We start from the raw sequence: 16,791 nt of genomic DNA, 5'->3' as shown, positions 1-16,791 counted from the left end.
AATGGAAGAACTGAGGAGTTGAAGAGGGGCTGGTATGGGTTGGACGAATGGTTTGGACGGTGTGGAAAGAACGATTGGTACCTTGCATGAAACGGGTGGCGGCTAGTGTTGGCGTGAACGGCTATCGAAAAGTCCAGCAAGCATCTTAATCGCAGCGGGTGTTGAGATACGAGACGAGGGGTGGGATTTGGTTACCCCGCGATTCATGCTAAGATGGGACATTTTCGCTGGAATGTAGATCTACATTTATCAAGCAGACGAACAATTAAAACAATACTCCCAATCTTCATGCAGCTCACAAACCTGCATCCATCTTGGGGCCAAAACCATGCCTCCTCCCCACTACATCGAATGCGGCAAGTGCTATCGTGGCCATTTCTCCGCTGCCCTGCCTGCCGCAAATACCTAGGCAGAATTTAGAAAATCTAGAGCGTCCCTCGGACCATGATTCGCCGGGAGCGGGTAGCTTTTATCCAGGTACGTGGGTTTTTCTGGCATGATGACGGCTAGATTAATCATTTCGCCAGCTGGCATACATACCGCGACTCGCTTTTTTTCTGGTTGCTTATTTAACGGCATGCGGCGCGGAGACATTCCGGAAACGTTGTGGGGGTGGAAGGAAGGATTCAGGAGTGCATATCTAGGTAATCAGGCTGCATGATTGATGGAATGGAGATGGAGGAACGGGTGCTAGTATGTTGTAGATGGTAGCTGGTAGAGGTAGCGGTAGATGATTTACGCTTGCTCAGGAGGTTGATGGAGAAGGGCTGCGCTGGTTGGTGGGCCGAATCAACGGATTAGCGTCGGCATCTAGGCATTGACCTCGTTGACCTGTCATTTCTACCCATCTCATCCTTACGGCACGCATCACCCAAGCCATGGTGTCGTTCGTTCCGTGTCCGTTCGCGACTTAGCTCATCGTTATGTTTGGCCCCATTCGCTGCTAGGCGCATGGCTGGTGAGGCGTCGGCTTCCTTCGCCTGGCTGTGCGTGCTGGCTGGCTGGCTGCGGCGACGACAAAGAGCCTCTCTTCCATGCTTCCTCCCTGCCACGCCCACCCAATTATGACAGCCTCGCTATATCGCCCTCGCCGGCCCATGCACCTGCGGGCTCGGTACCTGAGCTAGACGCCTCCTAGCCCTCAGGAGACCTGGCCTAAGCCGCATTCCGGGTCCTGCTCAGGCGGTGCTGCCAGTGTGTTGCGGAGTGCTTGCTGCTGCTGCCAGCTGCGGGTCACGATCGGGACTATCAATTCTTCATCTTTGCCGAACTACTACCTTTGCAACTGCAGCTTCAGCTTCCCCGGCCCCACCAGCTGCCTAGTACGTGAGAAACCTTCGCCGTGCCTGGTCACCCAAAGCAAGCAACAGGTGCCTCTTCACAACGCCCACGCTGCGCTGACGCCTCGCTCGGTACCTGCTTCGACTACGTCTCACAACGCTGTCATATCCCCTGCTGCTGCTCAAGTGTACTACCCAACAGGTCTCACAGCTTCCCGTCTAGCTGCCCGGTTTGCGGGAACATCCCGCCGTCAACAAAGAAGTCCACCAGGGCGCCTTTGTCTTCACCACCCGTCGACCCAACCCCGCCGAACGCCTCCCTCGACTCGTGGACGACCCTCGACGTATTATATTACTGCTACATGGTCGGGAAGGAAGGACATTGTGTAAGGGCTTTGTGTCATTGGGCTTGCTATGAGTTTGGATCAGCACATATATGGGTACGGCTCTCTTATACCTTCCCATGTGGCGGAAGACGTGTAGCGTTCGGCTGGTGCAACGAGCTTCATCTGCACACCTCCGGCCGTCCTTGGCTTCATGTCATGTCGGACCAGACTATGTCCCAATCCAGGTCTAGGGTAGGCAGAGGTCAGGCAGCACCGCACGGTTGTCACTTGGAGCTCGTTGCCATCATCCCTTGCCATGCTATCCCCAGAATGCCTTTCTTTAGACTTCTTCCGCTCCTTCCCGTTCTGTTGATAGATTTCACTTTTGGTTTTCCTCATGTCTCGGCTCGCATCTGCAAGTGCCCCAGGCTAACGTGGGTCGCGTGCTAGATCGACGGACTGGCATCTCCCAAGTCCCTCCTCCACTCCCAAGTCGCTGACGTTCCCTGACGGAACTCTCAAAACACCAAAGACCGAGTCGTTTCCCCACTCGCACTTCCTCGACGCCTGGGCCACCCCACGACCTAATGGGCAGCACACCCCGGTGCAGACTCCTTCCTTCACACTCTCGACGCCCATAGGCCGGCCGTCGAGCTCGTACAGCCAACCTGTTCGCACCCCCGAAGACCCAGAGTTCCATGTCAACCACTTCGCACCGCAAAACCTACCTCTTCCGCCGGTCGACGTGTCCCGAAGGCTGTCGTCCTCGCCGGGCCCTAATCAGCTGAGGAAGGTTGGATCACAGGGACAGTTCGGCTCTCGTCCTGTCAGCATGGACTTTTCGCAGATGCAAACGCCACCTCCAACGAGGGACGCTTCCTCTAGGAGGAGTGTGCAACAAAGTGGACATGGGGTGGCAACACCAGCTACGGTGGTGCATAGGACGCCCAGCCAGCTGCCAGAATCCTCAGGAGCTCTGTTCGACCAGACCCCGTTTGGCTTCGCTGATTTGCAGTACACTCCACATATGATGCAGTTTCCCAGCGGTGGTCCAATGTCTGCGCCACCCATGCCTCAATCGAAGCTGTTCTGGGACCCAGCGAACGATGGCATGCAAATGGATCTAGATGTGCCTCTGGGTGTAGACCCCTTCGGTCCTACCCCGCATAGACCGCAGCACGACATGAACTGGCAAGCAATGAACCATCCCTCGGCTAACATGATGCAAACCCCAGCGTTCCAGGGCTTCCAAGCTTCTCCCATGCCAGCATCGTTTGCGAATACACCCTCACAGCAGAGACACGGCTCAAGAAATGGCTCTTTCGTATATACAGCTGCAGGTGTCGATCCCAACATGCTACTCAGCTTCTCCAATCCCGATATGACCGGTTCCTTTGGAAGCATGCCGCAGCAGCCAATGCTCGACATGTCAAGACAACCGTATGAGACACAGCTGCGGGATGCAGAGAATGAGAGGGCAATGGCGAAGAAGGCTAAGAGTCAGCATTCACGCAGCAACACAGCTTCGTCGTCGGGTTCAGCGGAAAACGCGAGACCTGTGCTGCAACGAAGCAATACCGATAGTGGGCCGAGAATAACCAGAGCAATGGACCCTCGGATAGCAATCCCAGCTAACGCCTCAACGATTCCCCGTCGCTCATCGCCACTAAAGCGTCAAAGTGGCGGATCACTGAAAGCGATACCTGAGATTAGAAGACCCCGTACACGGCTGATCATCGACGAGAGTGGCACGGCTCGCACAGAGACGATACCTACTGGAGATGATGAGACCCCCCGGAATAGACGGCAGACCTCGCAGCAAGATCTTCGACGCCAATACCCGGGACTGTACGAGGAGCAAGACAGCGAGTCGGACGACGACGAGCCAGCTCCAATCGTCAGCCGCAACCCATCCTTCGTCATACCCCAACCCGAACGTCGAGCGACGAAACACGCCCGCGCAGACAGTGGCGGACTGGAACGAGCCAACTCCTTCAAAATGGCGCGCTCCGTCTCTGCCTCCCGACTCGCATCCGACGCCCTATCCAAGACCTCTTTCGAAACCCTACGATCCACCCGCCGCTCCGCCGCTGCCGCCGCCGAAAACACCATCCGTCGCTCCAGCGCCATGGACCGCCCCAACCTCCGCGAACGAGACCCCGAAGACACACACATGCCCGACTCCCCCGGCGACGCACTCGGCGCCTTGAAGAAAGTCGTCGGCGCCCGCCAACAACGCATCGGTACGCTAGCATAGCCATCTCGCTTCCCTCGTCCCCATGCCTTCGACTGACAAGTTCAGAACGCGCATCGCAAAATACACTGCTCGCACACAACCAACGGTGGGCGCAGGCGAGTGCCGATATGTCCACCTCCCATCCTCCTCCGTCACACAACGTACTTCACCAATTACAATCGCACGGCGCTTACGACCCCTACTCTAATTCCTTCAACGGCTCGCCGACGACTACGACTACGCCCTCGACGGAATGCAGCAGCAAGAGTAATGATAGCACGAGATGTGTATGTGATGGCTTGGTCGATGATGCCGATACGCTTATGGTGCAGTGTGAAGCTTGCTTCAAGTGGTTGCACATGGGTTGTGTGGGGTTGAAGGAGGAGTGGTTGCCCAGGGTGTTTGTTTGCGTGTTTTGCAAAAGTGGGAAGGGGGAGAGTCCGTTGAAGGGGAAGAGGGGGGGTCGGCGGTGATGGTGCCGTGGTATGTTGGGATGATGGAGGGGGATGTAAGGGAGCTTGCTGTGCGAGCTTTTTGGATGGATGCTGCATGAGTAATGGCAATTTATGAGATGATGTTTGGATGGTTGTACAGTTTCGGTGTTTAGTATGGCATGACTGGCGTTTTAGTCGTAGAGGCCGTGGATGGTGAAGAGTAATATCACATACAGATTACATCGGAGCATGGCTGCTACATTATGTCTACACCACGAGAAGTTCGACTCCATGGAGGGGTGAGGTACTGACAACACTGCGAGTCGTGATCGTTGTTGACCTGGTAGGTAGGGCTGGATAAGACATCACACACGCATGGTAGTTCAAGATGTGGCATATGAGGGCCTGAAGACTATATATACCTTCGTAAAAGAGGGATATTAGCTAATACAAGACTAGGAAAGATACGTGGTGTACACCATCCCCAGCACCCCTACCCGCTTGTGTGTTGTAGCTCATTGCTGTCGAAACACAGCGTCACTGACGTTGCGGTTGTTTTGTGCGTCGATTGCGTTTATAACCTGCTTGAACACAAAGAACCGGATCTCTTCGATTACTTTCTCCCGTGCTTCGTTGGTAGGGTGCTTTGCCAGCGTACGTGCGCCGTCGCTTGTCCTGCTTCGTCTATGCGGGCCTGGACTTCTTCGCTGCGTACGCCGTTGGCTGGGTTGACCTATCGTGGAGTGGATGTGAAGAAATTGACGATTTGGGCCTAGGTTGGCGTGGCGGGAGGGGTGGGGCTTGCTGGTGCGGGCGAGGTGACTGGTGAATTGGGCGTTGCGCTCATTTTGTCTTCGATCTCGTAGTTATGAATGTCGTTGAGGAATGTAGATGGCGGTGGTGAAGAAGAAACAAGAGGGAGAAGGGGAGTGGTCTCCTTTTCATCGTACATGATGGCTAAAAGTTGACATCCATCCGCACTTCTCGCATGATCTCGGCGCGAACATCTTCAGCACATTGCTTGTGATATTCAGTGCGGACGTCATCGAACAGCTCAAAGCGAATTTGATTGATGGCTTCGTGGCGTATAGCACTCGTGTTCAGATATGCTTTGAGCAACAAGAACATAAAGGCCCAAGCGGTCTTGCGGTTGGTCTGCTGATTGATTTGATCATCGTGGTCGATTATAAATTGGTGCTCTGCGCTTCGAGATGGCTTGTCGAGCCGGTTGGCCCAGCGTGGATTGTCTGTCGGTTGGAAGAGCTGTTGGAAATGTGCGAACTATAAAGTAGGTGTTGGATTGGCGGTCGTGGTTGGCGGGGTGGCGTCTGGGCTTGCTGGTGCAGGTGAGAGGGCTGGCGACAGGGCCGGCATGGTGGGGGTTGTTGGGCTCATTTTTTCCTTCATCTCGTATCTGTGGATGCCGATGAATGACGGTGGTGACGAAGAAACAAGAGGGAGAAGAGGGGTGGTCTCATCTTTATCGTACATGATCGTTACGTTAGCACCTAGTGCGCGTTTGTGAGACGAGATACGATAGGCGGGAACGTGTGAGGTGGAATTCCAGAAGAGGGGAGCGCGGCGGGTTTTGTAGAGCAAGTGCGAGGCTTTGCCAAGGGAGCAACTATGGCTGACACTGCCACACCACCCACCCAAAATGCGCACATTATCATAGCACAACCGCGCATTTGGAATGGTTGGGGTCGACTTTTGGTTCAGCCACACACAGGCAGGGCATATGATAAGATAGATTTGAAGAATTCGTGGAACTATGCCTACGTCAGCGTAGGAGAGAGGCTGAGTTGAAGCCTTCCCGCTGCGGTATGAGCATGCCGTCCTTCCTTCTGCGTATCAATGTCGGCCTCCCGCTCTGTCGTCACCTCTCGCAATACTAGCCATGAACCTAATGTCTCCCGCTCCACCCCCCTCTTTCAAAACTAACAATGCCTCAGGACGAGTTGTCCAGCGACAGATAGTTTAGCATGACCTGCAAGCCAAGCTGAACATAATAAACCACACCATCAAACTGCTTAAGTTGGTTCCCGACAACGAAACCGCAGCACACCGTACCAACCGTCTTGCCCTTCGCAGGAAGTACAAGAAATGCCTTAGGGTGCACCAGGATCACATTCGTCAGGGAGCTGTAGCCCAACTCGCCGAAGCAGAAGAAGCTCTTGATACCGCATCTCGCCAGACAGATCACTCGACCACGGCGCTTCAGGGTCTCCGGGATCAAGTAAGAACCCTTCAGCAGTACCAGGAAGGACTGCTCCCTACCGAGCCGTGGTCGTTTAGTGAAGGAAATCACCAGCTCCCCCAATTCCGTGTCACCGCCTGCTCCTCCCGTTCTTCTTCAGATACAGAGAGTGCGAGAAGCTAACACCTACCTCGTCGTGCGCCAGAATAACAACTAAACTAGGGCGAGGAGACTACGAACAGATCGCACAGCACTGAACTTCACCTTCTGCACTCGATTACGAGCTGCAAGGACATCGATTTCCAACACATGGCATACAAACTTCAGCATCAAATGCAGGATCATATCATAACCGAAGAGCTTTGCAGGAACCTCGAGATAAGAGACGCCGATGGAAAGCACCTCTATATCGAAGACGCCGTCGACATCGAGTGGTAAGTCTGCTACGAGACGACCATCACTTTCTGGCCGACGTCTCTCTGCCCCCAAAACCCTCTAGGAGTCTACATCGACCTCCTAGCTTCTCCTGCGAGTATCTCTAAGTACATTCCTGAGAACAGGATGGAGTTCAAGAGTATGATTGAGAGTATCAACGGGTGGCGATGATGGATTTCCCACCGCAATTTGAAACGAACTCACCACGCATAGCGCACCCGGATCTTATTCAGGCAGATCAGGCGCCTTCCGTGCTTCCGCTGTCAAAATCTGGTACTCTTCTTCCCGCTTGTCTAACTCCGTCTGCCTCCTCTCATCACGAAGAAGTCGACTCGTTGACGTGGAGTGAATCGGATAATCCTTCGGCGTCATGCCCTTGGGTCTCGCCGCTGGTGTGCCATCCGACGCGGTGGCCCAATATCCATGCTTGTGTTCATCGGGGAACTCTCCCCACCCCATGTAGTACAATATGACCGAGAATTCGATACCCCGGCTTGAAGTTTCGTCTTCGCCTCTGGGCAAACCATCGTCGGCGCCTGGCACGTGGAAGTTTCGCATCTCCGCCATGTGAGGAGTAGGTGTTGAGGAGGTTCGACGATCGGGTTTTATTCAATGAGTTGTGAGACAATGTCGTTCTGTAGGAGTTACGTCGCCTTCGCGGTCCCTTGCGCCGACTCGATAAGCCGTGTGGCTGCTGTATGTAGTCTTCGCGATGAGGTTTGATCCGACAGTGCGAAGTGTGATAGTAGGGTCTCACCTCCTGGCTTGTGGAATTTATCCACCTATCCTTTGTCACTGTCGCCCACCACGTCTCTGACGTTATATTCCGCCATGTCTTCCACACCACGAAGTTCGAGCTAGAGCTGCACAAGCATCCCTCTGAAGATAGCATTGCCACTCTATTGGTAACATCTCAGTGTGAACTGCGAAGCATAGGCCGGTGAGCTACCGCTGGTGCGTCATCCCACGGAGTTGTAGGGTTTGGAGTTGTTGTGGTACGGGGTAGCCATACGCTGCGGGACGATGTCGGCGCCGTGTCTGCTGGGTATTCGTGCCCACTACTTGTGGATTTTCCGTGAGGTACTCTGGCAAGGATGTGTTGCTGGCGGGTGTGTGGCGTCCTTGGCGGAACAAGGCAAAAGCCTGCTTCACCATGGTTTCTTCAGTGTCTGAAATATCGTTCAGAACATCCTTAACATCCGGGCTAACCTCTTCATCCTCGGAATCATCCTTGAGATTCGCGAGATTGCCGTCTTCATTGTCGTAATTATCTTCACTCTCACTCTTGTGGCATGAGCCATCGTTGACATCACCACCCCGGACGTGTTCGGCCTAATGAGTGGTACTCTTGGTATCCATATATCCAGTGCATTGAACCGCATGTTGCCAGAGGTCGAAGTCACCCCTCGGTTTCGGGGTCAGGGTCATCGCCACCCTCAAATGAGGTCTGCTCGGCCTCGCGACCCCGCATGTGAATGCTATGCCATGTGAGAAGTTCCGCGAGAGGAATACAAACGATGGAAACAACAAACAAAGTTGGCTCATGACGGTGCGGGGACACTACACACACGACAATGTACGACAAGAATACACCAGGTTCAAGGAAATCGCGGACGTACTTGACGGCAAAAAGAACAAGGGGTACAAGGGGCCTCTACCCATTCGGGGTAGCTACACCAGCATGCTGCTTCGGTACGCTATCATCATCGCCGATGAGATAAGTAAGGCCAGCCGATCGCGGCCTGAAACCTCAAAAGCGATGTGCGCACTACAGGCTGAGAAGAGCATGGGTCTCACTGGAACTCCCCTCGAAAACGATTACGATGAGGTTCAAAACCCTCAGGAAATGGCTGAACATCGAGCCATGCACGGGATGACCCAAAGGCGTTCAACGACTACTTCGTCACCAAGAAGCCGAAGAAGACCAAGGCGAAGACCCTCAGGGGCATAAGAAACGCGATCCTCTCCACGAGCCTACGGGCCTGCTTCTTCCCTCTAGTAATCGACGACACCTTCAATGGAGGTCGCCTCGTTGAATTCTCGCGACACAGCGTGAGAAACACGAGATTGACACTATCGACGGCCGAGGCAGCACACGAGAAAGAGACAAGACCCATTTGGGGTAAGCAGAAGGGGGGTAAGGACAGAGAGCGGTGGTCCGACAAACTCCGCACCTGGGCCCTGCCAGAAGTCTTCAAAGCACGCATGAAGGTCGTTCATCCCAAGTGTGGTCGCTGAGGTGTGGACGCCAGGACTGTCTCCGTCTTCCGTATCCAACCGGGCGGCCGGTGGGACCTGGGGGCTGGGAGACGCTGACAAGCTACCTCTTGCGTAAGAGCTTTGGGACAGCGGGAAAGTACTAGTGGTAGACGTCGAGTAGCGGTACCGTCGCCGTCTCCTTTACCGCATTCGATAACGTTGCAACGCACAACGCTATCGCGAACCACGAGGGCGAAGGCTACGTGGACATGAGCCACAATGTACGAAGGACGGTGGTAGAGAGGCGGAAGACTTCCATGTTCTAGACGCGGAGCTATCGGCGACTGGAAGAGGTGCCAGAGGCATACATCGGCAAAGTCGTAAGGGAAAAGAAGCGCATCCGGCCCCCAGAAGCCCAGAACTCAAGGGGACATGAAGCGACCATGAACCAAATTTCAGGCGAACAAACGCACTTTGTGCCTTACTCGCTCCACTACTCACCTACGTCTACTCTCTTTGCTTTCCTTCTCGCCACTCCGGCAAGGAGGGCTCATCAGATCTCTCGATTGACATCACATGGATCGTAGGGTCTCTCCATGGGATAAGAGGAAGCGCGGAGGAGGCAAAGCCTTGGAGAAAATGACGGGGGAGCGAACCTTGCCAGAGGTCCTCAAAGCACGCATAAAGGTCGTTCATCCCAAGTGTGGAGACTTTATGTTTGGGGACAGGGGTGCTAAAGACTTTGAGGGGCTCGGCCTTGACTTAGAGGCGACCATGGGTCTGGCTCACGAGAACATCTTCCTCGATATGAGCCACAAGCAGGCGCGACAGCGTCTCTTGGATGAAACCAAGGACGACTGGAGCTCTGTACGCATCAACACGCTGATGTAGCAACTCTTCCCCACCTATGAGCTGGCCACGGAGGGCAAGATCATCGTAGCAGATGAGTTCCTCCAGTATTTGGACGTGGCCAGCAAGCGTCGACGTCGAGGAGTGGGAGAGTATTACCAAAGAGGAAGCCTCCATTAACATGACCGCGAAAGAGTCCCGCAATCAACTGTTGAAGGTGATAGAGAAGGATTGGCACTCAACACGGGTTGACAAGCTGATCGAGCAGATTCTCTCCCTGCACGAGTCTAAGAGCGAGAGGAAAATCATCATCACTGATGAATTTCTCCAGACTCTGAACGTTGTGTCCAACGCCTTAAAAGCAACGGGCATCGAATTCCTCGAACACAACGGCCACATGAACTTGAAGGAGAGGGACGCTGTGCGCGAGCGATTCAACGACCCCAAAGACAAAGTCGGGGTCATGCTGGCGACCATTCAGTGCTTTGGTTTGGGCTTGGCCCTGGTAGAGGCTGCAAATATGTTCATCCTGACCCCAAGGTGGAACCCTGCCATTGATGCCCAGGCCGCCTCGAGGATCAACCGGATCGGTCAGAACCGTCGGGTGACTATCTGGACGTTTTATGCACACAACTCAATCGAGCGCTACGTCGAGAGAGAACGGGAGAGGAAGAAGAAGAAGGCTGTTTTGACATTGGATCAGAAGGGGGTGAGTGAGTGGTTGAGGAGAAAGATGGAGAGTCTGACCGAAGCGAAGTCTCGTTGTAGTTGTAACGGCCATCCGAACTCTCATGAGCATCTCCAGGATCAATCACGTATACCAGAGGCGTCTGGTGGCGGCCGAGGCCTCACAACCAACCAGGCAGTGCAGGTCCTAACCCTCGACCTGGCGCATCTGGCCAGAAACCACCGCTACCAGGGTACAGGCTACCGCCCGAGTGAGAGAGCCCTCCAACACAACTAGCAGTTAGTCACAAACAAAGTAGTATGTATCCTGTGCGGCTAACGCGCAGGCGATCGCCCGAGTGAACAGGATTGGGCAGGACCAAGAGGTCACAGTATAGGCATATGAGTCGCCATACTCTTTCGAGGCATATGTCACAAAACCCCGAAAGAAGGAGAAGAAGAACAAGGCCAAGATGGCTTTGCACCATGATAATTTGAGCAAGCAACTGAGAACCAAGATGGCAAATCTGACAGAGGAGGCGTTCCACCACACTCTCACCAAGTTACGAGTCGAGGGGACCGCTAGCAAGAAGAAGGCGGCGAAGACGTCACTGATGATGATGCAATGGGTGAGCTTCGTGAACAGTTCGACCTGGTCACTCAGCAAAAGAAGGACGAAGCCAAGAAGCTGAAAGACTTACGCATCGAGCACACGGCCGCCATGACCCTCAAAGACAAAGAGCGCGAAGACATTGTATGTCGCCATGGATGGCGGCGACTTAGTGACAGGTTACCGAGGTGAAGGTGCAAGTCGCAGCAAAACGAGTCTTGTATAGCGGCAGATAGCATGAGCTTGTTTGGGAAGTGATTTGGTAGATCCGGCCCGAGTCCTTCGTCGCGAGGGGTGTTGTGAAGTGCAACCAACCAATCAAGCTACGGCGAGTAGCTAATGCGGCGGAAGACGATTTTGACTGGATGCGACTGGAGTTGAAACCTCACGAGGGTGCGTAGAGGCGGCAATGCCGTTGAGCGGGGTGGTTTGAGATATCATCGCTGAGCCACAAGCATACAGCGCGCCCGCGGATAATTATAACGCATCCTGACTGATCTTGTCGCTACAAGCAAGTACAACAAGTAGTTTCGTGATAGTTAAATAACTCTAGAGAAGATCGCAAGCTTGTAGAAGACCACCTGGGCATGGATGTAATCTCCGGCCAAGGAAGTACAAGAACGGCGATTGCCCTCTAGTACCTTGCCTCCTCACCCCGCCCACGACGGTCAAGGTTACCTCATGTTGCCGCAAGCTCGCCCTGAATAGTGAAGAGCTCGGAGATAGGGCGAGCGTCGAGTGATGTTGAGAGTAGTGAACACTGAAGCCCTGACCGATATTATAGTCGGAATAAGTCGACGAATTGAAGGAAGCTTGTATTTCTCTAGTGAGAGCAACGTCGATTCCAGAATGTGAGGTGCCAAAAGTGAGAGATTGGCACTGAGTCGTTGTCGGCTGCGCACTTGCTTGTACTGGAGTTTTTGAGAGAGCTTGAGAGCGACGTCGTCCTCACGGTTCGACGAGACAGAAGATATGCGGTGTCACCAAGCCTTTGTCGGCTCCCTGCTTGACAGTACTAACCGCCTGGAGACTTCGTTAGTGACACATCGGCCTCGGACTTACTTGTAGTGCATCACACCTTGGAACTCACAGAGAAACGACAAGAATACGTCCTGGCTCCACCTGGCCTCCCAGAAAGTACACTTAGCGTTGTTTGCCATTTGTGAGTAGTATGGTTCGACTGCGGGCACTTCTGCGAGGTTACGGCGTAGGCCGTCGTTGGTAGCGGTTAGGCCGCCCTCGTATTCCATAAGGTTTTGGATACGATCTTGCATCGCCTGAAGCTCGGTCTGGGTAGATTCGCCCTTGTTCACCGCGTCATCAAACTCGTCTTCTACCTCCGCTGGCTCAGCTTCTGCCCCAGGGTGGTTATGCGCATGTGACCTCGGATCGCTTTCTTGTCCGCTCGGCGAAGGGCGCGGCGAGCGACGGGGCCGCCCCTGTCTCCCTATCTGGACCAAGTTAAGATGTCCACCAGGTCGTGGGTGTGGTGCTCTCTCGATGACCGCGGAGGGAAGCGAGCTCGTCCCGAGCGCCCTGGAGTTCAACTTGGGTCACGCCGTCCTTCGTGGACAAGTCTTCCAACGCATCTTCTGCTGTCTGAATTTCCGCCTCTACCCCCAGACGGACGTGTTCTTGATGGGCGCGCAGAGCTTTCTTGTATGCTTCGCGGCGCGTGAGGCGTAATGCGCGGTTCTGAGGCGTCTCGCCCTCCGGGATTAGCTTCAAGAGCTTTGACATGCGGTGGAGGTTGTTGATGATAACTTGGTAATCCGACCAGCATGTCTCGCCCTCGACAAAAGCTTGAAGCCACGAGGAAGTTCCAATGCAGTTAGAGGTGATGGTATCTACGGACTTTTTGATGGCACTCTCGAGTTGTCCGGCATTCGCCTGCCCGCCTCCGAGGATTGTGCTGTAATGTATCGGATCGACCTGCGAGTACCTTGCCGTAATGAGATTCATTATGTCACGCTGTACTTCCGTTACGCGCACCGTAGGGGGGTAGTTAGGGGTAAAATAGCATAAGAATACCTAATATTTCTAAGATAGTTGTCTACCTCTAATAGCTCTCTAATATTGTATTATACGTAATAGCTAACTAAGCGATGTTAGAGGTAATTAATATTTAAATCTAAGCTTGTTAAGGAATAGGTAGTACCTTCTATTCTAACGTAGAAAGGTAGTAATAGCAGCACTAAGAATATTAATAGCTATAATAATAATAATAGTAGAGACGTTAGAGGTAGCTTTAAGTAGTAATATATATATATATTACTGCGCTGCACCTTCTAAGTGTACTTATAGTAAAAGATATAGAATATTTACCTATTATAGGCCTACGTACGTCTAATTCTTAGTATACCTTACTAGGATATACATAAAAGTAGTTAGAGGTAACTTCTATTCTCTATAATAGCTGCTATGTAAGTGTCTTCTTTAATATTTAATATTTTTTAATTATTATTATCTTATATTATAATAAAATCTAGAAATAGCTCTACGTGTAGTGCTAAAAGACCCTGCGAGGCTAGCGCAACGGGCCCTTAGGGCCTACTACGCTAGCTAGCTAGCGCAGGATCTTATTAGCCGCACGCTTACTTGCGTAAGCGATCGCGTCGCACCTTACGCTGCGCGCGCGATTGTGTTACTCCTGTCTAGTGTTGCGCGGCTGCGCGCGCGATTGTTTTGCTCCCGTCTAGTGTTGCGCGGCAGGTTGACGCGACGCGTCGCGTTGGGTTGCCGCAGCAAGCCCGCAAAACGCTGACCCTCCGGGCTGTCTAAAGTTTTGATATTCCTTAGCGGCGCGCGCTGCCGCGCCGAAACGCTGACCTCCGCGATTACGTTATCTTAAACAGCTAATTAGGTCTCGCAGGCTCGACTAATTAGCTCTTACGCTTCTATCTAGTCTCGTTTGGCTAAAAGACCCTGCTTCGCAGGGAATTAGTAATAATAAAGCTTTATTAGCTAAACTTTAGATAATAGGCCTCTAACAGCCTCTTATTAATTAATATTACTATTCTAGCTCTATTAATCTCTCTGTAGTGCGCGCTACAGTTTAGTGTTATTAGACTAATTTTCTAGAAGGTTCTACTACTTGTTAGTAGTTCTTATAGGCTCTTACTTGTTTAGGTCTATTATCTTATATATTAGTATAGTATAGATAGTGCTAATAACTTTCTTAATTATATACTTAAGCCTTCTAGCTTTTTACCTATTACAAACTCTAAACAACTTAGATAGTTTTATAGTAGCTAGAGTCTACTCTAGAATATTACTCTATTACACACTAACTATATTATATTTCTCTAGGTTTTTAATGTTATTAAGTTAGTCTCTAAGTATCTACTTATAGATTTCTACCTCTCTTAGAAAATCTTCTTTACTAAGATCTAACTATATTATAGGCACTAAGCTTAGTTATTCTAAGGTTGCACTTATATAACTTAGGTTATTAATATAGACTTATAGGTTACTTGTCTAGATATACTTAATATAGATTCTAACTACTTTCTTATATACGCGTTATAGAGCTTAGTAGTTAGTTCTCTATAAGGTAGTCTTATTTTACTATAGTACCTTAAGTAGAAGTTAAAATTAGTTAAGATTATTAATATAAGCTTAGAGATTATGCTAATTAGTCTCTTTCTTAATATAGCCTTAGACCTAAGAGAACTAGCTAATCTAGCTAGTCTGTATAGTATTTACTATACTAACTATAGCCTTTACTTTCTTACTTTTACTATTATTTTAGCTTACGCCTAGAATAGTTAGGTAGTAAACTAGGTCTATAGTAGACTATCTTGCTATAATTAATTTAACTGCGTTTCTCTAATAGTTTATAGTATTAACTATCTAACTAATCTCTACTATATATAGTTCTTCTACTCTTAATAGCTCGCGCTCTTTTAGATTATTTATATAGTAAGCTAGTAGAATAGAGTAGCTAACTAGCCTAAGGTAGTATACTAGAGAAGAGAGAAGAGTGTTTATAATAGAGATAGAGATAATAAATATAGATATATATATTAATATATAGTAGAAGTATATAGTAAGAAATAAAAGATAATTAGTTAATAGTGTAGAGATAGGAAATTACAACGCTAAGAGAAGAGAAGAGAAGAGAGAGTAGACAAGGCGGATAATATATAGTATACTTCTAAGCGAGATCTAACATTAGATACTTTAGTAAACCGGCTCTTCTAGAAGAAGTTATAGTGTTGTTAATTTAGTGTTACCGATAGAATCTAGCCTTGTGTAGAATACAAGTTAAGGTAACTTGCAAGCTAGACAAGTTTAGGAGAGACTCTAGAGCATACTATGCTAGAGAAATAAGCTAGAAGATGTAGTAAGGTCTACTCTAGGAGGATTTACAGTACTGCGCTTTAATAGTTTAAGAGATAGCAAGATAACGTATACTGATATCTAGAGTATGAAATACAAATTGCGAAGCGCTGCCTTCTTTGTAGGCGCCTTGCTAATTGTCTAAAGACGTCGTATACGATACGAAACCCAATCCTAACGAGGTCTCAAGACTGGCTCGGAGATATGGCCATCAAGCGATTGTATGGAAGCAATCTCGTATGCTTGTAGTGGCCTTCAAAGAGCACCTACGCGGTAGCCTGACGAGTAGGCGTCGGAGTGGGAGTTATCGAATATTGCGAACTCCACGAAGACCAGAACTTTCGATCTTCTGATTTTCTCTGGGCCTCCTGGGCATTCCACTGTTCCCACCACCCATCACTTTCTTTTTTGCTCCAGGCCCTATAGTTTTCGCTGAATCGAGCAGGTGTTGGAGTTGGTGTTAACGAATATTTCGAACTATACGAGGACCAGAACCTCCGGTCTTCTTCCTTGCTCCAGGCCCTATAGTTTTCGTTGTATCGAGCTTGGATCTTATTGTTTTCGAGGATGATGGACAATACTTGTCCTTGTGTCAGACCAGTCCATACCTATTGAGGCGTTAGCATGTCAAGAGCTTGTGATAGATGTATGATCGAAGACCAAAGCTTACTTGATCAGCCGTGGGGGTCATGTCGAAAGCTGATGCGGCCTTGATTGTCGGCACAGCGTTGGTTGCTACGGGTAGCGTAACCGTGACCGTAGTAGGCGTGGCCGTCATCTGGACAGCTTTCGCTTCTAGCGCACATGAACAGCGTTCGGGCGAAGAAGATGGCAGAAAGCCACATATCAAGACGGCGGCGAAGAGGAGCACAATGACCACAAACGACCCGTAACACCCGTTCATCTCGCGTTCGTAATCCTTCTTCTGGTTCTCATTCTGGTTCTGAAGGCTTTTGTTCTGGTTCTGAAGGTTTTTATACTTGTTCTGAAGATTATTCATAGTCTGCCGATGGAGATCTAATCTGGCCTGAACTTCCTGCGCTCGCTTAACGAAGTATGGAGCTGACCATTCCCATGATGTCGTCTGGGATGCGGATGTGGCTTGAGCTGGGGATATGACCTTTGCGTTTTTGGTCATGGCTGCGTCTGGTGTAGATATGATTGCTGTGTGTGATAAAGAACGTAGAGACAGCCTATGTAAGGTTTAGAATGTGTAGG

At 50.8% G+C, this 16,791-nt stretch overlaps 4 protein-coding genes across 4 annotated transcripts; 3 read left to right on the top strand and 1 right to left on the bottom strand.

Moving 5' to 3' along the window:
• Positions 1 to 1,822: 1,822 nt before the first annotated feature.
• J4E93_010985 (uncharacterized protein) lies at positions 1,823 to 3,863 on the top strand (the record flags this gene model as incomplete). Its single annotated transcript, XM_049348860.1, has 2 exons — positions 1,823 to 1,858; positions 2,100 to 3,863. 2 exons carry the CDS (start codon positions 1,823 to 1,825, stop codon positions 3,861 to 3,863), a joined length of 1,800 nt encoding a protein of 599 aa, XP_049193995.1.
• A 4,588-nt stretch (positions 3,864 to 8,451) lies between these two features.
• On the top strand, positions 8,452 to 9,146 carry J4E93_010984 (uncharacterized protein; the record flags this gene model as incomplete). Its single annotated transcript, XM_049348859.1, has 2 exons — positions 8,452 to 8,600; positions 8,771 to 9,146. The coding sequence occupies 2 exons, from the start codon at positions 8,452 to 8,454 to the stop codon at positions 9,144 to 9,146; spliced, it is 525 nt and encodes a 174-aa protein (XP_049193994.1).
• Positions 9,147 to 9,683: 537 nt separating this feature from the next.
• J4E93_010983 (uncharacterized protein) lies at positions 9,684 to 10,920 on the top strand (the record flags this gene model as incomplete). Its single annotated transcript, XM_049348858.1, has 2 exons — positions 9,684 to 9,974; positions 10,048 to 10,920. 2 exons carry the CDS (start codon positions 9,684 to 9,686, stop codon positions 10,918 to 10,920), a joined length of 1,164 nt encoding a protein of 387 aa, XP_049193993.1.
• A 1,370-nt stretch (positions 10,921 to 12,290) lies between these two features.
• On the bottom strand, positions 12,291 to 13,194 carry J4E93_010982 (uncharacterized protein; the record flags this gene model as incomplete). The annotated part of the gene is made up of 2 exons (XM_049348857.1): positions 12,291 to 12,586; positions 12,738 to 13,194. The coding sequence occupies 2 exons, from the start codon at positions 13,192 to 13,194 to the stop codon at positions 12,291 to 12,293; spliced, it is 753 nt and encodes a 250-aa protein (XP_049193992.1).
• Between the last annotated feature and the right edge of the window lie 3,597 nt (positions 13,195 to 16,791).

The sequence above is a fragment of the Alternaria ventricosa genome (genome assembly GCF_023758065.1).
Source record: "Alternaria ventricosa strain BMP 2768 chromosome Unknown scaffold_39, whole genome shotgun sequence".
Classification (NCBI taxonomy): domain Eukaryota; kingdom Fungi; phylum Ascomycota; class Dothideomycetes; order Pleosporales; family Pleosporaceae; genus Alternaria; species Alternaria ventricosa.
Note: the sequence above shows the minus strand (reverse complement) of the source record. Positions and strands in the feature narration are given on the sequence as shown.